Here is a 24,605-nt window from a genome sequence, read left to right as displayed (position 1 = left end):
TCGTGTGGACCGACAAGGTCCACAACACATCCACATGTAAATGCATACCCGGGGTTTTTCCCAAATCTCCACTTTGGCCAGAGTTTTCCAAATCTCCATTTTTAAAATCAAAAAGCTGTGTTTACGTGTGGGTGTGTTGGAAATCAGCCTATCCTATGATAAAATATAAAACAGACTATGTGTTAGGCTATTCCTGCCCAGTTCTTTTGATGGAGTAGTCAGGAGACTTCTTAAGCCAAAAGAGTATTTATTAGAGTATTTATTACACCAAGATTGAATGTGCAATACAGAGCTCTGGGTCTGAAATGCCTTCCCCTAACAGACAACAAGTGTTCAGTCAGTTCAAGCAGAATAGAATAGAATAGAATACAATAGAATATCTTTATTGTCATCATACATGGGGGCATGATTAAAATGTTCATAGCTGCCACTGGATGATACATTGATAACAAGCTAAATGAAATAACAATGAATAATAAAATCAGATGTACACATAAAACAAGACCATATAAAGAATTGTAACATAAGCAAAACAGGCAAGATATTTATAGTTAATTCATTTCCTAAGTTGGTGCTAAGTTGAAATCTTTTGTGTTTGGATTGGGGTAGCTACCAGAGATCAATTTGATAGGTAAAGAGCTAAAATTCAAATTAAGAGCCTACTATTGCCACACTTGTTTGCAAGTGAAAACACATGCAAGGTAAAACCAAACGACTTCAAAAAAAGACGCCCATCTTTGTACGTCGTTGTCACCCACTGCTTTTCTGTGCAGCTCATTTGAAGCTCAGAGTGTTGGCTCTGGTTCTACACTCTGCCTAACCGCCAACTTATCCGAAAATGGGCAAAAAGGTGGAGTGTGAGTGACGCTGAGGCAGGCCAGGCAAATACCTCTAGGCTAAGCTGTCTCACCCATAATTAATGCAAATTTATATCCTTAAAAAGATGTAAACGGCTGAGTTATATAACAATTCACGACATGTACAGTTATCATGAATGTTGAAAGAAACTACAGAGACCAGGACAGCTTTTTGTTCTAGGCTGTAAAAATTTTTGATGGAGATTGACTCGCTGTTAGAACTAGCTTTAAGCAGATGTTGGACGAAGTGGAGTTTTTGGTACATCAGTTTCATTTGTCAGCCAACAATGTTTCCATCTGGTAAAGGTGTAGATGACTCACATTCTCTGTGGCTAACTGCCATTTCTTGCCACTCATTTGATGGTTGAATTTCATTTTGTTTTTATCTTATATGTCTGGAAGCAGAGATAAAGGAATACTAAATGAGTAAACATTTCTTCCAGCTGAATTTGGGGGTTTGTCATTAGGAGAGTCCTCATTATTGCACCCACAATGGTGTGTATATGCTTCTACACTCACTCTGAACTATTCAGTGGGAAAACTTGAACAACAATTATTATTTTAATCTTTTTGATGGGACTAAGACAGGGTTAGAAAACTTACAAAAACAGACACAGAATCTCATTCAGCATTTTCCTTTATATCAATAACATCAAAGCATTGTTTCCAAATTTCTAGATACAAAAGGTGTCAGTTACTAACAGCACTCACAAACAGCAGTTCACTTCAGTCTGTCTTCTACTTTCCCCTTGATCAGCAAAATCAAACAAACACAAACAGCGCTGTTATTCACAATTCTATGCAAAACAGTTGTCAAAAATATAAATTAGAAACTGCATGTTGCAGGAGACAAGAAAAAACTATTTTGTCTTTTGCTTTCTAAATTTCTACTTTCTCACACATGTCTGAAACAGTAACAAAGCCGGTTTAAGCACTATGAGGTTCTGCACAGATGAGAAGCAAAACTAAGAAAACAAGACCAAAGAGACCAGCGGTGCCACCAACAGCAGAATGCCAGCAGTTGTACTGGTGGCACTGTTGCAGAAGTTGCCCTGGCAGCAGCTGCTGTCCTTTCCCATGCCCATCGTCTGAGCATATTGGACACTTGAACATAGCATCTTGGAAACACAGCCCTTCATTGTCATGGCCATCCCTCCTACGTTCACTGTCAGAATGATACTAATGTTAGTGTTCCAGCTTCAACCTGTGATAAGTGTGGAGCACATCGTAGACACTACAAGCTGTAGGGCTGTTACCTGCTGATGTGATGCAGTGGTCCTCAGTCCCCACACAGTTCAGAGTTCCAGTACACGATATTCCATCACAGTAGAAGCACTTTTTGCCATTTGGGGAGGACTGACCGACATCTTGAAACAGAACATATAACATTTGGAGAGGAAAATCAAGCTGTAGGAGGTGACCTGCAGTCCATTTCACCAACTGCTAACCAACCATGTAAAGAATAGCATATAAAAGCAAAAATGTCTGCCACTGGATTGTTTGTAGAATGACTGTTATCAAATAAAATTTAGATTTCCAATGCAGGAAATGTTTGTTATATTTGCAGTGTGTGACTATGAGAAGCTGAGTTTACAGTTTGGATTGCCACACCCTTCAGATCCTCTGTCAAAGAGGATCCTGACTCGTCTTGTTTCTCTGACAATTTCTGCTCCACACAGTCAATAAAATCACACTCTTAATTATGGTCGTTTCAACAAACGAAACATGCTGAATAACAGCCCTAACTTTGAAGGCAGTCATAAGGTGTTTGTAGTTTTTTGTCATGCAACATAATGCTAGTAATATAAAAAAAATCCCCCAGTGCTACAAAGATGCATCAACAGACAGTAAGTTACCCAGGGCAGGTTGAGTGTTGCAGAGATCGGAGTTGCAGCACCTGCTGGTAAACACAGTCTTTGCAGGTCCAAAGTTGACTGACCCTTCGACACACTCCGTAGGCAAAACACAGGATTTTGTGGGAAAATCAGCGAGTTTTATACCGCCTGCAAAAAGACAGTGGAAATATTACACTGAGCCAGTGCCAAGAAATAACAAAACCAGGAACCTACCAACTAACATACCTGCATATGTAACAATATTGATGGCACCACACTGTTGACCCTGTAGAGGACATTCTGCAGTGTTGTTGCAGGTTCCAGAGTTTTCCATTAAACACTGATAACATTTCAGGGTGGAGGCTGATGAAACACAAAATAAGATGAATCAATTTCACTTATCTACAAAGAATGAACTACAAAGAATAAAGAAAATACTTTTAACACAATAGGTCTGAAGTGAAGTAATCAGATTTTTAAATACAACTGTAAATATGAGCTATATGTGAAAACAGACAACAGAATAAAAACTTGCCTTTGGGGAGAAGCACAATCCCAAGGATCAGCGTAAGGAGATGCATTTTTGATGGTGGAAAACAAGTGAGATTTAGTTTGATCTCTTCGGGCTATAAGAAGCTCTCCTGAGAAGGGGTTGTCTTCACTCTCAGACCACACCCTCATTTATTTGACGGAGACGAAATGTGACTCTTCAAAAAGCCTTAAACAACCTTGTTTATCTTTTTTTTTTTTTAAATATCCTTATTTTCGCTTTCTGCTGTATTTTTCTTCCATATTTAACAATTAAAGGGTGAAAGTTGACATCTCTTTTTTGGTTGGCAAAAAAAGGCAACTTCTCTTTGCTCTGGAGTTTTTCATCTGTTGGCTGCAAGGTCAGACTGTCAGCTGGACCTCAAATCAAAAGTCCCAAAGATCACAGGTTTGCTTCATGCAGAATTACACATTTGTGAGTTTGCAAAGTTTCATTGAATTGATTTCATTTTTTCTTTCAAATAATAAGCAATCAGAGAAAAGCTGTATTAGTCCATCATGAGTACTTGAAAAAAGCAACAATGTAATTGTTATTAATAGACCTGCCAGTTACTTTTCTTTGATAATCAACAGCTTATCAGTCGTAAAGTAGTAGAGAATGTATTCATTATGCAACCATGATTCAGTGAAGCATAATTTTTTGTTGTCATCTGACAGAAGAGTGAAAACCCCCAAAATGTTGACATGACTAAACATGAATTCCCTTATCTAAAGTGGCAAACAATCACATTTAAGAAGTTAGTGGCAGCAAAAGAAAAAAATACATTAAATCTGCTTTTCTGTAGTTGTAGGATCCCCAAAGAAAAAACAAAGATGATAATGTAGCCATCCTTTATGAATGAGAGTTTTCTCAGCAAGGGTTTTGTTTTTATATGAGCAGCAACTCTTAAGTATAATTTCTAAACAGTTAATCAAAAACAAGTTCCAAGCTTTTTATTGAAAAAGTGAAACTGTCTGTTCTTTTGTTCTTTTTGGGGAAAACGAAAGTGACAGACCACACACACATTTGACTGAGGCAGTCACGTGAAAGCAGTTCATCCGCTATATCAGTAGACACTTGCACCACACACTACTGAAAGGGGTGTGTGGGTGTGTCTGTCTGTCTGTGTGTGTGTGTGTGTGTGTGTGTGTGTGTCTGTCTGTCTGTCTGTCTGTCTGTATGTCTGTCTGTCTGTCTGTCTGTCTGTGTGTGTGTGTGTGTGATGTGTGGTCAGGGGCTGGCTGTACTTGTGGGGACCAAATGTCCCCACAACTGTAGGAAAACTGAAAACAATGTCACTTGTGGGGACCTCATTTCGGTCCCCACAAGTTGTTTTCTTGGCCATGTTGTTGTTACTGAAAAAAGTAAAAGTGCAAAAACGTTTCTTTAGGGTTAGGCATTATTTTGGTCTGGGTTAAGGTTCGGGTTAGGGTAACGGTTAGGGGTTAGATATGAATGGGAGTCAATGGTAAGTCCCCACAATGATAGAAAAACATAGTATGTGTGTGTGTGTGTGTGTGTGTGTGTGTGTGTGTGTGTGTGTGTGTGTGCGTGTGTGTATGGAAGGCGGAAGGGATGGGCTTTCTTGGTTTTAATGTTTTTAAATGTAAAGAACTTCGCGTTGCATTTTACTTGTATCATAAAAATGTTTTCTCATCGTGCTTGGACATGTCCAGAGAACTGGATTGCTGCATCTTTTCACTCTCACCACTGCTGTAGTCTTGTTAGTTAACATTACATTTCCTCAGGGGAGGAAGAGGCAGCTTTCTGATCTGGAGCACAATAGATCTGGATAATTCCAATTTATTTCAACATCTCATTAATGCATCAGGATGAAATGAGCATTATTAACCATGAAATGCAGTGTCACTTGTCCCTCCTGAAGGGCCTCCACTAAAGGACACATTTTTCTTCATTTGCCCTGCTATAGAAAGTTACACTGTTATTGAATGCAACCCAGGTGTCAGTTAGCAGAGCAGGCAGCTTATTTTGCAGAGGGCTGACTTCTTCTTCACCACAGCCCACAGAGAAGCTGCAAAGAGCTGCAAAGAGGAACATGTAAAAACAAAAAAGGAAGAGGGATAGAAAATGTTGGTCATGGTTTGTGCAACACTAATGTGAAGTCAGCTGGAGACCACATATCCAACATGAGAGTCGTGTGCTGAGCCCCCTGCTGTGCACACGCCTCAAAATTAACAGATTTCTATGTGTAAAAACCTTGATGATTTTTCATGAAGCACTGCAAAATTCTTCATAAAAGGAATATTTTCGAGGTTGCAGGCCCTCACAGTACAAAGGGGAAGGTCTTAATTTAGATCTTTTTCATTTGAGACACTTTCTCCAGAATTTTTGAGCCTTTGTAACTTCATTTGTAAAGGGGAAAAACACATAAAAGATGCATCCACTCCAGGTGTCACAATCTAAAGCCAAAATGTTTGTATTTGTTATCATGATTTCAGGATCTTATCACTATCCAGAGTTGAGATGGTTGTTGTGCTGTTCCACTGCAACGCGAGGAGATGCCACTGTAGTTTGACGTCTTTATTGAGCACTGCCTCACATGTAACACATTCAGTTGAAGTTGTAAGGTATGTGTGTGCTTCTACAAAGAACAAACCAAATTCTTAACAATGAAATAATCTCCCTTCATATGTATACAGTAACATCATTTAAGTTAAGGCTACTATCCTGTTTGTCCAGGCCAATTTCATGAGTGTATTTTTAAAAATTATTCTGCTGAACCACAGTTCTAAAGTAATGTCTGATTTTCATTGGTTAATTTTTATAGAATTTTTATTTATTATTACTTTTGTCAGATTCAAATTATTTCTGTGACCATTGTGGGTTTTTCTTTCATTAACAGAGGGGTACCAACAATTTTGTCCATGTGTGTAAGTCAGTGGGGAGACTCTACAATGATTTACGGTGCACCAAACAAAAGTGTTGATTAGAATTTGCTAAGGAATAAGATTTTCTCGACCTTGGTTCTGTCAGTGTTCTGCATAGTGGCACTACCTTATCATCATAGCTGCAAATCTGTTATCAACACAGGACTCGTCTCTCAGACTATTTCTGAGTTTAGAGTTAATTTTAAATGATTCTCTTTGTTGTGTCTTAAAAGCCTCTCATCTTCTCATGGAGTGTCCCAGACCTCAGCAGTGAGATTTCACACACCTTGACATCGTGAGGCATCTGGGAGACCAAATCCACCATTACTTTCATGGTTGCCTCAGGAGACGGAGTCAGAAATCTGACCTGTACTGTCACCTTTTGGCGTGACAAGCAACAAGCAGGTACAGTGAAGCTGAATGTGAAAGGTTAGAGCACACACTTGATCTAGCATTTCAAACACTCAGTTGCCTGGGGGTTTTTTTTGTTTGTTTTGTTTGTTTTTTGCTGTAGTTGCATGAAGCCAGAATGTTTCTACATGTCCATGATCACTGATGTATCAGCTGTGAAGTTCTCTTCCAGTGTCTGTTCCAGTCTCACTTGTAGTCCTGATCATCATCACCTTAGCCGTAGTGTTTGAAGTGTTCATCTGCAAGAAACAGTAGAGCAAACTTGTCTCAATTCAAAATATGCCAATACATTTGTAGTATCAAATGAAATCATGCTTGTCTATTTTTAGAAAGATGTATTAGCTGAATTGGACTTCAGAGTTGAAAATATTTATAAACAAACTGAACAAAGCCAGGATGTGGTACTTTTACAAGAAAAAGAAAACAGGACATACAGACAAACCACACACACTACCAGAAGTGTCTTATTTTTGTTCTCAGGCAGATCTGCACCTCAGGTTGATTCCAGTTCGTGTGTCTGGTGATTAGTGAAGTTTTTCATTTGTTCCTTGTTAATCCTGAGCCTGAGGTTAAACCCACACCTCCCTCTTCACCATTACTGGCACTTTATCATTGAAACTTCAAGCTTTATCTATTTTTCAAAATTTATTTTATCATTATTTCTGACCCTGTGTAATTTCTTGACATGTTTTTTCCTGTTGTACACAGAATAGAATAGAATAGAATAGCTTTATTGTCATCATACATGGGAGCATGCTGAAAACATACATAGCTGCCACTGGATGATACATTGATAACAAGCTAAATGAAATAACAACAATGAATAATAAAATCAAATGTACACATAAAACAAGACCATATAAAGAATTGCAACATAAGCAAAACAGACAAGATATTTATAATTAATTCATTTCCTAAGTTGGTGCGAAGTTGAGATCTTTTGTGTTTGGTTAGCCGTAGCCGTCAAAAATTAACTTGATAGGCAAAGTGCAAAAATTCAAATTAAGAGCCTGGTATTGCCACACTAGTTTGCAAGTGAAAACACATGCAAGGTAAAATCAAACGACTTCATAAAAAGACGCCCATCTTTGTACGTCGTTGTCACCCACTGCTTTTCTGTGCAGCTCATTTGAAGGTCAGTGTGTTGGCTCTGGTTCTACACTCTGCCTAACCGCCAACTTACCTGAAAATGGGCAAAAAGGTGGAGCGTGAGTGACGCTGAGGCAGGCCAGGCAAATACCACAAGGCTAAGCTGTCTCACTCATAATTAATGCAAAATTATTATCCTTGAAAAAATCAAAATGGTTGAGTTATAGAACAATTCACAACATGAACAGTTATCATGAATGTTAAAAAAGAAGCTCCAGAGACCAGGACAGCTTTTTGTATCAGGCTGTAAAAATGTTTGATGGAGATTGACTCACTGTTGGAGCGAGTCAATCGAAAGCGGATGTTGGACGAAGTGGAGTTTTTGGCAGTTCACTTCACCTTTATCAGATGGAAACATCGGGTAAAGGTGTAGATGACTCACATTCTCTGTGGCTAACTGCCATTTGTCACTTAGCTGATGATTGATTTTCATTTGATATTTACCTTTTATTTCTGGAAGCAGCGATGAAGGAATACTAAATGAGTAAACATTTCTGCCAGCAGAATTTGGTGTTTTGTTCTGAGGAGAGTTCTTATCACTGCATCCATAATGGTGTGTATATGCTTCTACACTCACTCTGAACTATTCAGTGGGAAAACTTGAGCAACATTTATTATTTCAATCTTTTTGAAGGGACTAAAAGCAGGGGTAGAAGACTTAAAAAAAAAAAAAACAGAATCTGATTCAGCAGAACTTTATTTTCCTTTATATCAATAACATCAAAGCATTGTTTCCAAATTTCGAGATACAAAAGGTGTCGGTTACTAACAGCACTCACAACCACAAATTTGCATCAGTATATCTTCTACTTTTCCCTTGTTTTAACTATTAAACAAAGCCAAACAGAAATGCAAACAGCACTGTTATTCACAATTCTATGCAAGACAGTTGCTGTTAGATGTATAGACAACGTAAAACTATGTCAAAAATTTAAAAAGTGAGCCAATTAGAAACTGCATGTTGCAGGAGACAGGAAAACACCATTCTGTTTTTTTGCTTTCTAAATTTCTACTTTCTCACACACGTCTGAAACAGTAACAAAGCTGGTTTAAGCACTATGAGGTTGTGCACAGATGAGAAGCAAAACTAAGAAAACAAGACCACAGAGACCAGCGGTGCCACCAACAGCAGAATACCAGCAGTTGTACTGGTGGCACTGTTGCAGAAGTTGCCCTGGCAGCAGCTGATGTCCTTTCCAAGGCCTCTCATTGTCTCAGCATATTGGACACTTGAACATAGCATCTTGGAAACACAGCCCTTCACTGTCACGGCCTTCCCTCCTGTATCCACTGTCAGAATGATACTAATGTTAGTGTTCCAGCTTCAACCTGTGATAAATGTGCTAGAGTCACTAAACATTCCTCTGAGAGGAGGAAATATGTGGAGCACATCGTAGACACTACAAGCTGTAGGGCTGTTACCTGTTGATGAGATGCAGTAGTCCTCGTCCCCCACACAGTTCAGAGTTGCAGTGCACGATTGTCCATCACAGTAGAAGCATTTCTTTCCATTTTGGGAGGATTGGCCGACATCTGTGAAACAGAATGTTTAATATTTGGAGAGGAAAAGGGAGCTACTAACCAAGCATATAAAAATGGCATATAAATGCAAAGATTTCTGTCATCGGTTTGTTTGTAGTTTTTAGATTTCCAATGCAGGAATTGTTTGTTATATTTACAGTGTGTGACTATGAGAAGCTGAGTTTACAGTCTGGGTTGCCACACCCTTCAGATCCTCTGTCAAAGAGGATCCTGACTGGTCTTGTTTCTCTGACAGTATTTGCTCTGTACAGTCAATCAAATCACACTCTAGATATATATGGTAGTTTCAACATACAAAACATGACAATTTTACCTAGTACTTACTCTGAAGGCAGTCATAAGGTTTGTATAGTTTTTTGTCATGCAACAAAGTGCCAGTTATTAAAAAAAAAAACATCCAACAGTGATGCATAGATGCACATATATCAACAGACATGAGGTAAGTTACCCGGGGCAGCTTGAGTGTTGCAGAGATCGGTGGTGCAGCACCTGCTGGCAAATTCATTCTTTGCAATTCCAAAGTTCACTGATCCTTTGACACACTCTGCAGGCAGCACACAGGCTTTGGAGGTAAGATTAGCGAGTTTTGAACCTCCTGCAAAAAAGAGTGGCAGCTGTAAACTGAGCCAGTGCCAAGAAATAACAAAACCAGGGAAGTACCAACTAACATACCTGCATATGACACGACTCTCATCGCACCACACTGTTGACCCTGTTGAGGACATTCTACAGTGTCGCTGCAGGTTCCAGAGTTACCCGTTACACACTGATAACATTTCAGGGTGGAGGCTGATGAAACACAAAATAAGGTAAATCAACTTCACTTGTCTACAATGAATAAAAAAAAATAGTTTTAACACATTAACTCTGAAGTGAATGAATCAGATTTTGAAATACAACTGCAAATATGAGCTATCCAACATACGCCAGCTGCAATTCTGATGTGTTTCCTGAAGCCTGTAGCTTGTGCTCAACTTAAATTGTCTGTGCAAAAGCTGCAAACTTGTAAAGGAAAAGCAAAAAACACGCAGCATATATGCTGGATTTAAATAAACCATGTCTCTAACAGTGTTTGAAAAGGCCAAAGTACTGGAGAGAAAAGTAAAACCACAAGGAAGAAAACAGATAACAGAATAAAAACTTGCCTTTGGGGAGAAGCACAATCCCAAGGATCAGCACAAGGAGATGCATTTTTGATGGTGGGAAACAAGTGAGATTTAGTTTGATCTCTCCGGGCTATAAGAAGCTCTCCTGAGAAGGGGTTGTCTTCACTCTCAGACCACACCCTCATTTCGTTAACGGAGAGGAAATGTGACTTTAACAAAAGCCTTAAACAAAAAAAATCCATATTTTTGCTTTCTACTATATTTTCTTTTCATATTTACTATTTAACAGTGCAAGCTGACATCTCTTTTTTGGTTAGCAATAAATGGTAACTTCTCTTTGCTCTGGAGTTTTTCATCTGTTGGCTGCAAGGTCAGACTGTCAGCTGGACCTCAAATCAAAAGTCTCAAAGCTCACAGGTTTGCTTCATGCAGAGTTACACATTTGTTAGTTTGTAAAGTTTCATTGAATTGATTTCATTTTTTTCTTTCAAATAATTAACAATCAGAGAAAAGCTGTATTAGTCCATCATGAGTACTTTAAGTATGCAACCAACAATGTAATTGTTATTAATAGACCTGCCAGTTACTTTTCTTTGATAATCAACTGCTTATCAGTCCTAAAGTAGTAGAGAATGTATTCACTATGCAGCCATGATTCAGTGAAGCATAAGATAACATATTCAGATTCCTTGTCATTCTGAAAACCCCTAAAATGTTGACATGACTTACAAAGAATTCCTTTTGGAAACTGGTAAACAGTCACATTTAAAAAGTTAGTAGTAGTCAAAGAAAAATAACTTTAAATCTACTTTTCTGTAGTTGTAGGATCCCCAAAGAAAAAACAAAGATGATAATGTAGCCATCCTTTATGAATGAGAGTTTTCTCAGCAAGAGTTTTATTTTTATATGAGCAGCAATTCTTCAGTATCATTTCTGAACGGCTAATCAAAAAAAAAAAAAGAACAAGTGATCTGGATAATTCCAATTTATTTCAACATCTCATTAATGCATCAGGATGAAATGAGCATTATTATCCATTAAATGCAGTTTCACTTGTCCTTCCTGAAGGGCCTCCACTATAGGACACATTTTTCTTCATTTGCCCGGCTGTAGAAAGTTACACTGTTATTGAATACAACCCAGGTGTCAGTTAGCAGAGCAGACAGCTTATTTTGCAGAGGGCTGACTTCTTCTTCACCACAGCCCACAGAGAAGCTGCAAAGAGCTGCAAAGAGGAACATGTAAAAACAAAAAAGGAAGAGGGATAGAAAATGTTGGTCATGGTTTGTGCAACACTGATGAAAAGTCAGCTGGAGACCACATATCCATTATGAGAGTCATGTGCTGAGCCCCCTGCTGTTCACTCTACACACAACAACACTAACCTCATCAAATCCACCGACGATACAAAAGTCACAGGAGTGATCACTGCAGGGGGATGGGATGGCAAACAGGAGAGAGATGGCAGATCTGGTGGCCTGGGGTCAGAACGAGTTTTCCCTTTATGCATAGAAAACCAAGAAAATGATTGTTGATCCGAGGAAAATGGTGGAGCTGCACTCATTCATACACATAGAGGAGGCTGAGGTGGAGAAAGTGAAAACCTTCAAGTTACTCTGAGTTCACATCAGCACGGATCTCACCTGGTCTCACAACACACACCATACTGTAAGCAGCTGCTGTGCTTTCTGTGAGCACGCCCGCCAAAGGTCTTTGTAACTTCTACAAGAGTCCAATTTAGAGTGTCCAGAGCAGCTCCATCTCTGTGTGGTACAGTGACCACACAGCTCAGGACAGGAAGGCTCTACAGTGAGTGAATAAGTTTAGATCACAGCCCCAACACAGCCTCTTCACACTTCTGTCATCAGGCAGGTGCTACAAAGAGTGTCAGGCTTGTAAATGACTCTCGTACACATTCACACTGAACTGACTGTCTCATTGGACTTACACAACACAAATACTCATAAATATTGTGTTTCTGACGCTGTTTAAACAGTGACCCCTGCTGCTACCTGTTATGTGTACAGCTGTATCACTGTTAACTGAAATGCAATATGCACTTTAGACAACTGCCATTATCCTTTTATTCAAACCAAAATTTACAATAATGCACAGTGTACTTTATGACCACTATCACTGTTGGTTAAGCTACACTTGCTTATTTGGAATTGCTACATCTTTTCTTTGATTGCATCTGGTGAAAGAGGATTAGCAGCATAAGAATTTCATTGTTCAGTGCAACTGTCTGGTTTTCTGTTCAACTGGCAACAAAGATCATGAAGTCACCATTTTTGTGACTTCAAAGTTTCTCAAAGCGACAATTCTGCAATTTGTACAATTTCATTTAAGAGACGCTTTGATCAAAAGTGACGTACATGTGAGAGTAGATACATCACAAGCAAGGATCTAGTCAGGACAAAACAACCTAAGTGCCATAAAACAGATTCAAGTGTGATAATAGGATCGTGGCGCCTACAGGCAGTGCAGGAGATAATAGGATTTCTTTTTGCATTCTGCCAAGTACAAATGTGTTCGGTGAAAAGCTTGGTTTTTAGTCTTTTCTTGAAGACAGAGAGGGATTCTGCAGATTGAACGTAGTTTGGTAACTCATTCCACCACAGGAGAACCACAGAGGAGAAGAGTCTAGCTGTCGAGCGGCCCTGTTGTGGTGGTTGTATCAGGCACTTTTAGTTGGCTATGCGGTAGGGAGCGTAGACATTGTTATGGACACAGGTATCTGTGAGCCGCCTGGGTTCTGGATGGTTTTCTGCTGGGGTTTTTTGTGTGGAGTAATTGCATGTGTGGGTTCAGCTGTGGCTGTTGTCAGAGTCTTTTCAGAGTCTCTCTGGAACACCAGCTGTCAGCCATTCCACCTAATGGTTCTGGAGATGACGGCCTGCACTGCCCTGTTCTTCCCACCTTCAGTACTTCCTGACTGGGCCACCCTCCAGTTCCCCTCCACCACTATCCAATCAGATGCAGCCAGCACCACACCTGCAGACTATATATCTGCCACCATGTTAGTAGTTGGGTTGGTTGATATCACTGACCAGTCTGCTCTGGTGCCTCATTGTATGTGATCATTTGTTTGTATGTTGATGTGTGTCAGTCTGTAGGTATATGTGGTTGGGTTTGTGGGGAGCACAGATGCTTTGGTCTGTAGACACTCTTGGTGAGTTCTACAGACACTTTGGACTTCTGTTGGCGGCTGCTACTTTGGTGTGGAGCCTGTTGACCACTAATTTAGTGGATAAGCCGTTTGAGTGTTTGTGACCTGTGTGGTCTGTGTGTAAGAGTGAGACACCAGTTTTGTTTAGTTTGTTTTGGCACTCTTTGTGTTAGTTTTTGTTACTGGTGGTGGGTGTTGCTGATGTTCTTATGTTTGGCTAGAGAATTTAGTTGTTTTGGGTTTAGATGATTTGGAAACTCTATTAGCCTTCATTTGTTATATTCCGTTCTTTGATTTAGCAACATTCACCAGTTTTCTGTTGCATTATCACTTATGTTCCATTCACCACTAAGCAATAAATCCCTTCACCTGAACCAATAACGTCTGTTTTTTTTTGTTGCATCCAGCCAACCGCTAAAGGGTTGGATCGTAACAACCTGAATGACAGAATTCAGGTAGGAGGGAGCTTTTTTCATTGTAGTTCTTAATGCAAGTGTCAGAGTTGTGAATTTTATGTGGTCAGCAACTGGAAACCAGTGAAGGGATCTGAACAGCGGGGTGATGTGCTGTTTTTGGCTGGTTGAAAACCAGACATGCTGCTGCATTCTGGATCATCTGTAGAGGTTTGACAATAAGGAGTTGCAGTAGTCGATGCGCGATATTACAAGAGCCTGGACCAGGAGTTGTGCTGCACCTTCAGACAGGTATGGTCTGATCTTCCTGATGTTGTACAGGGTAAATCGACACAATTGATGAACAGAGGCCACATGATCCTTGAGGATTAGTTGATCGTCGATCATAACATCCAAGTCTATGGCAGATTTTATGGGTTTTAGTTGGCTTGATTCAAGCTGGATTACAGTGGCTTTAGAGTCATTCCGTATAAAATAAACCACATCTGTTCATAAAGGGAATATTTTCAAGGTTGCAGGCCGTCACAGTACTAAGGGGAAGGTTTTAATTTAGGTCTTTTTAAGTTGAGCCACTTTCTCCAGAATTTTGAGCCTTTGTAACTTCACTTGTGAAAGAGAAATGCACATCCACTCCAGGCAGGGGCGGATCTAGGATTCTAGGAGATCAGGGGCTTCGCCCTGAGGGTGCAGATGCCGATTTATTTTTTCCGGCTTTTTTTGTGCCACACACACAAAACTATCCTTATTTTATTTTTATTTTTTTACACCAACTTACCACCAATTCAAAGCTGTGAATGGCACAGAGAACACTTAAAAATCAGACCCATGCATGATTTCTATAACATTAACATCAGTGGTGGACAGTACATTTACAAATGTCTGATTTTCATTGGTGAATTTTCATAGAATTTTTATTTTTATTACCGTATTTTCACGACTATAAGGCGCACATAAAAGTCTTAGATTTTCTTCAAATTGTGCGGCGCGCCCTATGGTGCAGTGCGTCCTGTGTGTGTTGTTGTAAGGCGGACGTAGACCAGGTGGTTTTTTCCACGCATCACCATCGCTGTTGATCTGTGACTCTATGCGTGCCCATCTCACAGCCGATGTGAAAAAACAAGTGAAGCAAATGAACTCTGAGCTTGCTGTCATTCCGGGAGGCCTGACAAAGGAACTCCAACTGCTGGACATCGGTGTGAACCGGCCGTTCAAAGTAAGGCTGCGAGCGGCGTGGGAGCGATGGATGACCGATGAAGACCACAGTTTCACTAAGAGTGGAAGGCAGCGCCGGGCGAGTTACACCACAATTTGCCAATGGATTGTAGATGCTTGGGCTAACGTGTCTGCTGGCACTGTTGTTCGAGCTTTCGCAAAAGCCGGCATCATTTCCGCACGGCACGGAAAGTGACTCTGACAGTGAAGAAAGTGAGCCTGGCATGTTTGATGGAGGTTTAGCGCAGCTGTTCAATTCAGAAACAGAGGATGAGGACTTCCATGGGTTTGATTGATGACGATTACCGGTTAAAAAAAATGTGAATACCAAACTCAGTTTTGCTCCCGCTCTATTTTTAAATACGCACACTTGTGTGCTTGTTTAATCCGTGTGTTTTACCATGCCCGCGACTATTGATGATTAAAAAAATGTTAGTACTTTGTAATCAATACTTAAATAAAGCACAACCAAACTCAGTTTTGCTCCCGCTCTATTTTTAAATACGCACACTTGTATGCTTGTGTGTGTGTTGTTGTAAGGCCGACATAGTAGAGGACACCATGAGAACGTTAAAGGGGGAAGTGTGGGCGTGGATTGTATATAAAACCCTCGCCATATAATCAGGTGCGCCTTATGTGTGTGTTAAATACAGTAATGGCACACATAACTGAGACTGCGCCTTTTGGTACAGTGCGCCTTTTGGTCGTGAAAAAATGGTACTTTTGTCAGATTCAAATGATTTCTGTGACCATTGTGGGTTTTTCTTTCATTAACAGAGGGGTACCAACAATTTTGTCCATGTGTGTAAGTCAGTGGGGAGACTCTACAATGATTTACGGTGCACCAAACAAATGTGTTGATTAGAATTTGCTAAGGAATAAGATTTTCTCGACCTTGGTTCTGTCAGTGTTCTGCATAGTGGCACTACCTTATCATCATAGCTGCAAATCTGTTATCAACACAGGACTCGTCTCTCAGACTATTTCTGAGTTTCGAGTTAATTTTAAATGATTCTCTTTGTTGTGTCTTAAAAGCCTCTCATCTTCTCATGGAGTGTCCCAGACCTCAGCAGTGAGATTCACACACCTTGACATCGTGAGGCATCTGGGAGACCAAATCCACCATTACTTTCATGGTTGCCTCAGGAGACGGAGTCAGAAATCTGACCTGTACTGCCATCTTTTGGCGTGACAAACAACAAGCAGGCACAGTGAAGCTGAATGTGAAAGGTTAGAGCACACACTTGATCTAGCATGTCAAACACTCAGTTGCCTGTTTTTTTTTTAATTATACTTGCATGGACCTAAATTGTTCCATTCCTTCATGTCCAGGATCACTGATGCACCAGCTGAGAAGTTCTCTTCCAGTGTCTGTTCCAGTCTCACTTGTAGTCTTGATCATCATCACCTTAGCTGTAGTGTCTGGAGCGTTCATGTGCAAGAAAAGGTAGAGCAAACTTGTTTCAATTTAAAATGTGTCATTACATTTGTAGTATCAAATGAAATGATGCTTGTCTATTTTTAGAAAGATTTATTAGCTTACTTTGACTTTAGAGTTAAAAATATGTATTAACAGCACATTTTTTTCCCCAGGAAACACACTGATGTGCTGACACCACCGCCTCGACCAGAGAAAAGGCATGTATTTAAATCTAAACGTGCATAACGGTGAAATATTTCAGTCAGGAGCTCTCGTGTCTCAGAAATTACAGTTTATTACAACAAACTCGGCTCTCCTAAAGGTGTTTTCTAAGAATTTGAGTTATTTAAAAGTAAATATCAGCCTCTGTTGTTTTCACAGGAGGTCACTGTGGGACAGACTGTCAAGGTAAGCTTCATTACAAATTGCATCTGGTGAGCTACATTCTGCATATAGCCTGTTTTTATCCCCCGCCTCCACGAAGTGGAAAAAGGGATATTGGTTTGGCCTCCGTCCGTCCGTCCGTCCGTCCGTCCGAGATGAAAGGGACAGCTTTTCTCGGAAACTATTACAGCTAGGATTCCGAAATTTAGTGTGTAGCTTCACACCATGGACACCTTGACCGAGTTCGAAAATAAGACCGGTGCGATAATATTTAACAGAGTTATGGCCCTTTATCACTATTTTGGATATAGACTCATAGACATCACATGTGGCGGGGGATATTGATGACCATGTCATACACTGTTTTCCAAACGCTACTGCTTCGCCATACTTTCACCTACAGACTTAATTTTAGTCTTTATAAAAAGCCCCAACTCTCTTCTTTTCAGGCATGTACATATCGTGACGGTGGGATTTATGGTTTTCCATACAGGAGCCTCCAAAAACCCCTAGGTTGAGCAAAAAATCCCATATTAGAGCATGTGCTCAAGGGCGTAACTTTGGGTCTTCCATTGGGGGGGTTAAACTCTGTGCCTGTTGATTGGTATTTATTGAATCGTTTATTTTTGTAAAAGGAGTCGTGGTAATTTGGTATGTCTGTATTAGAAATAAATTGGTGATTTACTTGAAGTTGTTGCAGCTGTGTACTTATGTATTTATGCAACAATGACCAATTAATTCCTATTGTGTTTAAGTACTAGCTAGCAAGACCGTAGCAGCTTCCACTTAATTGATTTTGGGTTTATGTCAACTATCTATGAAAAGAAAAACCAAGAACTTTAAAGATTAATCAATTGCATCACTGTATTGACACAACTAAAGTACAAACAGAAAATGTCTGATTCACAATTCATGGCAACACTCAATACATCACACAATACAGGGTGGCACACTGGAGTGCAGCTTGCACCTCTATTCTGGCGTGGAGCATGTATAGAGAAAGCTACCACAGTACAAGGGCTAAGGTATGTTACCTGGTCATTTGTGCCTCCTGTGCTGCCTTTCCCTGTGCTCTCTCTCCCTCTCTTTGGTCACCTGATGATCCTCCATTACCTGGACTTCCTGTGTCACCTCCTCCTCCTCTCTTTTGCTCAACTGTTGCACCTCCTCTGGGACCTCCTCTCTCTCTCTCCTCATCTGCGACTGTGCTTCTCCTTCTCTGTCCACCTGCCTCTCTTTCATGGCCTGTTCAGCAATCATATTCTTGAACCTGGTATAAAAAAATGCTTAGTTAATGTTAAAATGGTATCAGCCCGGTTAAAAATGACCAGTAAGGTCAAAGAACAATTTGAGGAAATAAATACATTCAGGTATTTCCCAAATTTTGTCAAGAATCACGAGATGAAGTACTTCTACTTCTGTCACCGGCTGCACGCTCTGCAGCCACCCTGCTGCAGCAGCAGGACGGACACGGAGGAGCGTCTGTTGTCACCATGGTTACCGCTTCAGACCAACGCAGACATCAGGGATGTGATTTTTCCGTGAATTCGCGGAATTTCGCTTTTTTTTTCAGGGATGGGAATTTACCGCGGATCCGCGGATTTCCACCGATTTCATTTCAAGTTTGAACACTTTATTGTCACCGATACTCCCACGAGATGGTAACGACGCTAACGATAGCTTGTTAAAGACGATTGTAAACGGCCCAGCGATTGGGCCATTTACAGAGACGTGTGCGCCGCCGCCGCACACATCCCCCCCCACCCCACCCCCCCAAACTTTCCGCTAGAATCAGAACTTGCTGATCCCATCCCTGACATTCCTGTTCCTTCAGGATTTAGAAATGCCTGGAAAAATGTAGCTTCTGTGTATGCTATTGCGTTGTTTGATCAGTAAAATAGCTTCACTACTGAAAAGATATTTGATGTGGGAAAACAGCGACGTTACGACCTGCCCGGTTCCCCCGAGAAATGTAGTTTAACTACGCCGCCATCCATCACTGTGTATTGGAGCAAAGTCAGCAAACAGCCCTTTAAGTTACAATTCAGTGAAAACTGACATTGGTCCTAAACAGTACATCCCCAACACTCTCTGGCTGTACCTCACAGGACAAGCTCAAACCAACTCCAGTCACAAATCATCAGCTAACTTAACAAGACAGGTAGGCTATTTTACCTCTTTTTGGTCAAGAGATATTTCCTTTTTTTTTTTTAGTTGTTGGTGTCGACCAACAATGAAGAACTGTTGTTTTTCCTTTTCGCGCTTCTTTCATTTCGTCACGGCTCTGGTGTCTCCATCTATGCCAAATATACAGGGTTAGAGAAAAGTGAATGTTACGTAGAGGAGCGCCGCGGGTCGGGTGATACCAAGTATTCGGTGGGGTGTGGGGGGTTACATTAAGATGATTAAACTTGCTACTGTTTTGTGGCAAATGATATTAACCCTAGAACACTAACGTCGGGTGATTTTCACCCACACAATCTTGTCATGTGATTTTCATTGTGTTGCCATTGTCTGAGTTTCATGGGTCCTTGGGTAGCTTCAGGCTGCTCACTGATGTTATTATTGTATGTTTGTTTCCCTCCTCCATCTATGTTTTTTTCAAGAGGCATGCGTTCGGTGATTTTCACCCGACTTTAGTGATAGAGAGTAACATATTTTACGGGTGGAATTTTACCCGACGTTAGTGTTTGCGTGTTTAAATCAGGCGCTCTTTGCACTTTTCAAGGGAAACCACATTCAGGCGCCACATTCTCTGCCCCATTCCATCCACAGCTGTCATCCTGTCACAGGCTTGGTTACTCTGGATGCTAACAAGTGAGTGACATGTAGCTAATGTTAATTTATATCTATTTATTTATTTACATTTATATCTCGGGAGCAGGTGACACAACCACAGTGTACTCAAGTCTTGGCCATTATTTCACCAAGCAGCTGACCAAGCAATATCACCAGACAAACAGGATGTGACCACTGATAAATTGGTTCACATGTGCCACTGGCGATCGACCTGCTGGAGAACTGTGCATGACCCTTGTGGGACGATGAAAGCAAACAAAAGAAGAGATCCCACATGTGATGAAAGATAAAGAAAATCGCATACCAGACTCCAGTACTTTTCTTTTCACCAAAGACCTAACTTTGGTGTCCTTCTTCCGTGACGACGCTTCAAAAAAGAAGCTTGTCCTACTCTTGTCATCCATGCACACACAACCAAGTACTGGACCCACTCACAAGCCTGAAGTGAGGAATTTTACAACCAAACGAAGGGAGGTGTTGATACTCTCGACCAGATGTGTGCTCAATACGGCTGTGGAAGAAAAACCAAGAGGTGGCCACTGTGTGTGCTATATGGCATGATGAATGCTGGTGTGATAAACTCATGGATCATTCACAAGGAGAATGCCATGAAGAGAGGTGACACACAAATGAAGAGGAGGCAGTATATGCAGGCTTTGGCAATGGCACTCATCAAGCCATGGGCAGAGCAGAGGCTCCCCACTTCAAGTCTGTCACGTCAGCTCAAAATCCTCATCTGCAGCGTGTGCGACATCCCTACACTGGCACTCCTGCGGGTGAGGTTGGACCAGTGGCAGCAGAAAGTGGAGGTCCCTTAGTGAGGTGTGCTGACTGTCCCACAGGCTCGGACAGCAAGACACGACACAGGTGTGTCATGTCTGCGTCGACCAGTGTGTCCTCGCCATTACTACCCTGCCTGTACCAACTGCATGTAAGGCATAAGGTAAGTTAAAGTTATCCAGAATTTGCATGTATCCTTAATTAGTATAATGGCTATGAATAACATCACTTAAATGGTAATTCCAAGGAAATTCATATAGTCAAAAAAATTTGGTCATTTTTTTCCCCTCCAAAAATGCCATTTTTGTCTCTCTCTCCACATTTGTCAATAATGCAAGAAGACTGTGCCTTCACCAGCACAAGAGCTCACATTCCTCAGGAATGGGTGGGACCGAAGAGCAAGTTTCCAGCTCCATTTTTTTTTTTGTTCTGAAATTTATCATTCAGGATTACCTGTTTTTTCAATAATTTGCTGTCTTTTAAAGGGTCCGCCATGGTACCTTTTTTTTTTAATTTATGTGATATTGCATGTTTTGAAATTAAAGAAGAGTACTACAATTTGGCATACAGTGTTGTACTTTTACATAAATTGATGAAAGCTGTATTTTATCCAGGATTATATCGGGTAAAATATACCCAACGTTAGTGATGGTGTTACTTATTTTAACGTTAGTGTTCTAGGGTTAATATAAAAATCAACAAGATAATTAATGCTTTTATTACATTGGAAAATGTGATTATATTGTGGGGTTACATTAGCTGAACGTGATTTTGCGGGGTCATGACCCCCGTATCCCGGTGCAAATTACGCCCTTGCATGTGCTCCTCTGGTGCTAGTGTAGAGAGGGACAAATCTGTCCTTTTTTTTTTTTAACTTAAATCGCCATCCTGCCAAACGGTACTTACTACAAGGACAATCCTTTCACAGACTATAGTAAAGACTCTCTACATTCATACGAGTCCGACATTGTTCACCTGGCACATTGTTACATCACGCGCCAGCCCTTAATTGACGTGGGAACCTGAATCGCCCTCCATAGGCTCAATGCAAATTTATACCTTGTGCTGCTTCACACACAGCGATTTTAAAACTGCCGTTTCTCGGTCATTTTTCACTCTACAGCAACATTAAACATACCGACCTCTTCCGTGACTCATCCTGCCACTCACCATCCGGTTACTTTTGAGTTAGCATTCACGGTTAGCCCGTAATTAGCGACAGAACGCGACTGCAGCTGACAAGCTGTAAACTGCTGCAGGGGCGGCACTAGTTTCAGGACAGGGGGCTTAGCCCCAGGAGATGCCACACAATGTGAGTGAATGTTTAGTTTACAGCTAACAATTTAGTGTGTAGCTTCACACCATGGGACACCTTGATGAAGTTGGAAAATGAGACCTGTGCGATAATATTTAACAGAGTTATGGCCCTTTATCACTATTTTGGATATAGACTCATAGACATCACGTGTGGCGGGGGATATTGATGACCATGTTATCTTGTTAAACCTTGTCTTACTTTTGAAAAATCATCAAAAATTATCAGGAGATTCCGTGAACAGAGGGAGGAACCTCCGAGGCCGGAAAAAACGGTACGTCAGCAGACTGCCTGCGTCTTTTGGATAAATAATTTAATAATTTAAGGTTTGTTCATTTTTTTCTCATGTAATCACAGGTCACACATGAGTTCATAGAGCTTCGGAAAGTCTAAAATCTGACAGTTCTTTGTGTGTTTTAGTTTCTGTCACTGACATACATAATTTAGATCTTTTTAAGTTGAGCCACTTTCTCCTGAATTTTGAGCCTTTGTACTTCATTTGTAAAAGAGAAAGACACATCCACTCCAGGTGTCACAATCTAAAGCCAAAATGTTTGTATTTGTTATCGGGATTTTGGGATCTTATCACTATCCAGAGTTGAGATGGTTGTTGTGCTGTTCCACTGCAATGTGTTTGGTCAGAAACGTGAGGAGATGCCACTGTAGTTTGACGTCTTTATTGAGCACTGCCTCACATGTAACACATTCAGTTGAAGTTGTAAAGTATGTGTGTGCTTCTACAAAGAACAAACCAAATTCTTAACAATGAAATAATCTCCCTTAATATGTATAACAGTATACTTTGTATACTTTACAAAAAAAAAAAAAACACAGAATCTGATTCAGCAGAACTTTATTTTCCTTTAAATCAATAACATCAAAGCATTGTTTCCAATTTCTAGATACAAAAGGTATCGGTCATTAACAGCACTCACAACCAGAAATTTGCATCAGTATATCTTCTACTTTTCCCTTGCTTTAACTATTAAACAAAACCAAACAGAAATGCAAACAGCACTGTTATTCACAATTCTATGCAAGACAGTTGCTGTTAGATGTATAGACAACGTAAAACTATGTCAAAAATGAAAAAAGTGAGCCAATTAGAAACTGCATGTTGCAGGAGACAGGAAAACACCATTCTGTTTTTTGCTTTCTAAATTCTATTTTCTCACATGTCTGAAACAGTACAAAGCCGGTTTAAGCACTATGAGGTTGTGCACAGATGAGAAGCAAAGCTAAGAAAACAAGACCACAGAGACCACCGGTGCCACCAACAGCAGAATGCCAGCAGTTGTACTGGTGGCACTGTTGCAGAAGTCGCCCTGGCAGCAGCTGATGTCCTTTCCAAGGCCTCCCATTGTCTGAGCATATTGGACACTTGAACATACGTCTTGGAAGCACAGCCCTTCACTGTCACGGCCTTTCCCTCCTGTATCCACTGTCAGAATGATAATAATGTTAGTGTTCCAGCTTCAACCTGTGATAATGTGCTAGAGTCACTAAACATTCCTCTGAGAGGAGGAAATATGTGGATCACATCGTAGACACTACAAGCTGTAGGGCTGTTACCTGTTGCTGAGATGCAGTGGTCCTCGTCCCCACACAGTTCAGAGTTGCAGTGCACGATTGTCCATCACAGTAGAAGCATTTCTTTCCATTTTGGGAGGATTGGCCGACATCTGTGAAACAGAATGTTTAATATTTGGAGAAGAAAAGGGAGCTACTAACCAAGCATATAAAAATGGCATATAAATGCAAAGACTTCTGTCATCGTTTGTTTGTAGATTCACTGTTATCAAATAAAATTTAGATTTCCAATGCAGGAAATGTTTGTTATATTTACAGTGTGTGACTATGAGAAGCTGAGTTTACAGTTTGGGTTGCCACACCCTTCAGATCCTCTGTCAAAGAGGATCCTGACTGGTCTTGTTTCTCTGACAATATTTTGCTCTGTACAGTCAATCAAACCACACTCTTAATTATGGTAGTTTCAACATACAAAACATGACAATTTTACCTAGTACTTACTCTGAAGGCAGTCATAAGGTTTGTATAGTTTTTTGTCATGCAACAAAGTGCCAGTTATGAAAAAAAAACATCCAACAGTGCTGCATGGATGCACATATATCAACAGACATGAGGTAAGTTACCCGGGGCAGCTTGAGTGTTGCAGAGATCGGTGGTGCAGCACCTGCTGGTAAATTCAGTCTTTGCAATTCCAAAGTTCACTGATCCTTTGACACACTCTGCAGGCAGCACACAGCCTTTTGAGGTAAGATCAGCGAGTTTTGAACCTCCTGCAAAAAGAGTGGCAGCTGTAAACTGAGCCAGTGCCAAGAAATAACAAAACCAGGGAAGTACCAACTAACATACCTGCATATGACACGACTCTCATCGCACCACACTGTTGATCCTGTTGAGGACATTCTACAGTGTCGCTGCAGGTTCCAGAGTTACTCATTAAACACTTATACAATTTCAGGGTGGAGGCTGATGAAACACAAGATAAGGTAAATCAAACTTCACTTGTCTACAATGAATAAAAAAAATAGTTTTAAACACATTAACTCTGAAGTGAATGAAATCGGATTTTTAAAATACAACTGCAAATATGAGCTATCCAACATACGCCAGCTGCAATCTGATGTGTTTCCTGAAGCCTGTAGCTTGTGCTCAACTAAATTGTCTGTGCAAAAGCTGCAAACTTGTAAAAAAAAAGTAAAAACACGCAGCATATATGCTGGATTTAAATAAACCATGTCTCTAACAGTGTTTGAAAAGGCCAAAGTGCTG

General features: G+C 40.5%; 2 protein-coding genes and 2 long non-coding RNA genes across 4 annotated transcripts; 1 reads left to right on the top strand and 3 right to left on the bottom strand.

Annotated features, from left to right (window-relative positions):
• Positions 1-1,487: 1,487 nt before the first annotated feature.
• Positions 1,488-8,587, top strand: LOC127536607 (uncharacterized). The gene is made up of 2 exons (XR_007945699.1): positions 1,488-1,544; positions 8,425-8,587. It is a non-coding gene; the product is annotated as an uncharacterized LOC127536607 (long non-coding RNA).
• On the bottom strand, positions 1,707-3,273 carry LOC110969348 (urokinase plasminogen activator surface receptor-like). The gene is made up of 5 exons (XM_022219410.2): positions 3,228-3,273; positions 2,939-3,055; positions 2,714-2,860; positions 2,114-2,224; positions 1,707-2,022 (listed from the first exon to the last, which is right to left on the bottom strand). The coding sequence occupies exons 1-5, from the start codon at positions 3,271-3,273 to the stop codon at positions 1,823-1,825; spliced, it is 621 nt and encodes a 206-aa protein (XP_022075102.1). The 3' UTR covers positions 1,707-1,822.
• Positions 8,349-10,522, bottom strand: LOC127536602 (urokinase plasminogen activator surface receptor-like). The gene is made up of 5 exons (XM_051957461.1): positions 10,357-10,522; positions 9,884-10,000; positions 9,660-9,806; positions 9,092-9,202; positions 8,349-8,959 (listed from the first exon to the last, which is right to left on the bottom strand). The coding sequence occupies exons 1-5, from the start codon at positions 10,400-10,402 to the stop codon at positions 8,757-8,759; spliced, it is 624 nt and encodes a 207-aa protein (XP_051813421.1). The 5' UTR covers positions 10,403-10,522; the 3' UTR covers positions 8,349-8,756.
• Positions 10,523-23,004: 12,482 nt separating this feature from the next.
• On the bottom strand, positions 23,005-24,304 carry LOC127536606 (uncharacterized). The gene is made up of 4 exons (XR_007945698.1): positions 24,186-24,304; positions 23,963-24,109; positions 23,382-23,491; positions 23,005-23,250 (listed from the first exon to the last, which is right to left on the bottom strand). It is a non-coding gene; the product is annotated as an uncharacterized LOC127536606 (long non-coding RNA).
• Positions 24,305-24,605: the final 301 nt, after the last annotated feature.

The sequence above is a fragment of the Acanthochromis polyacanthus genome, chromosome 12 (genome assembly GCF_021347895.1).
Source record: "Acanthochromis polyacanthus isolate Apoly-LR-REF ecotype Palm Island chromosome 12, KAUST_Apoly_ChrSc, whole genome shotgun sequence".
NCBI lineage: Eukaryota > Metazoa > Chordata > Actinopteri > Pomacentridae > Acanthochromis > Acanthochromis polyacanthus.
This window is presented reverse-complemented; position numbering and strand designations above follow the sequence as displayed.

Bases quoted from the DNA above. Each gene is read 5' to 3' on its own strand.
- LOC110969348 (XM_022219410.2), bottom strand. From the start codon at position 3,273: ATGCATCTCCTTACGCTGATCCTTGGGATTGTGCTTCTCCCCAAAG. The intron at 3,056-3,227 runs GCAAGTTTTTAT...GTGTTTCATCAG, and splicing joins GATTGTGCTTCTCCCCAAAG to CCTCCACCCTGAAATGTTAT. The intron at 2,225-2,713 runs GTAACTTACTGT...TTCTGTTTCAAG, and splicing joins CAACACTCAACCTGCCCTGG to ATGTCGGTCAGTCCTCCCCA.
- LOC127536602 (XM_051957461.1), bottom strand. From the start codon at position 10,402: ATGCATCTCCTTGTGCTGATCCTTGGGATTGTGCTTCTCCCCAAAG. The intron at 10,001-10,356 runs GCAAGTTTTTAT...GTGTTTCATCAG, and splicing joins GATTGTGCTTCTCCCCAAAG to CCTCCACCCTGAAATGTTAT. The intron at 9,807-9,883 runs GTATGTTAGTTG...TCTTTTTTGCAG, and splicing joins GAGAGTCGTGTCATATGCAG to GAGGTTCAAAACTCGCTAAT.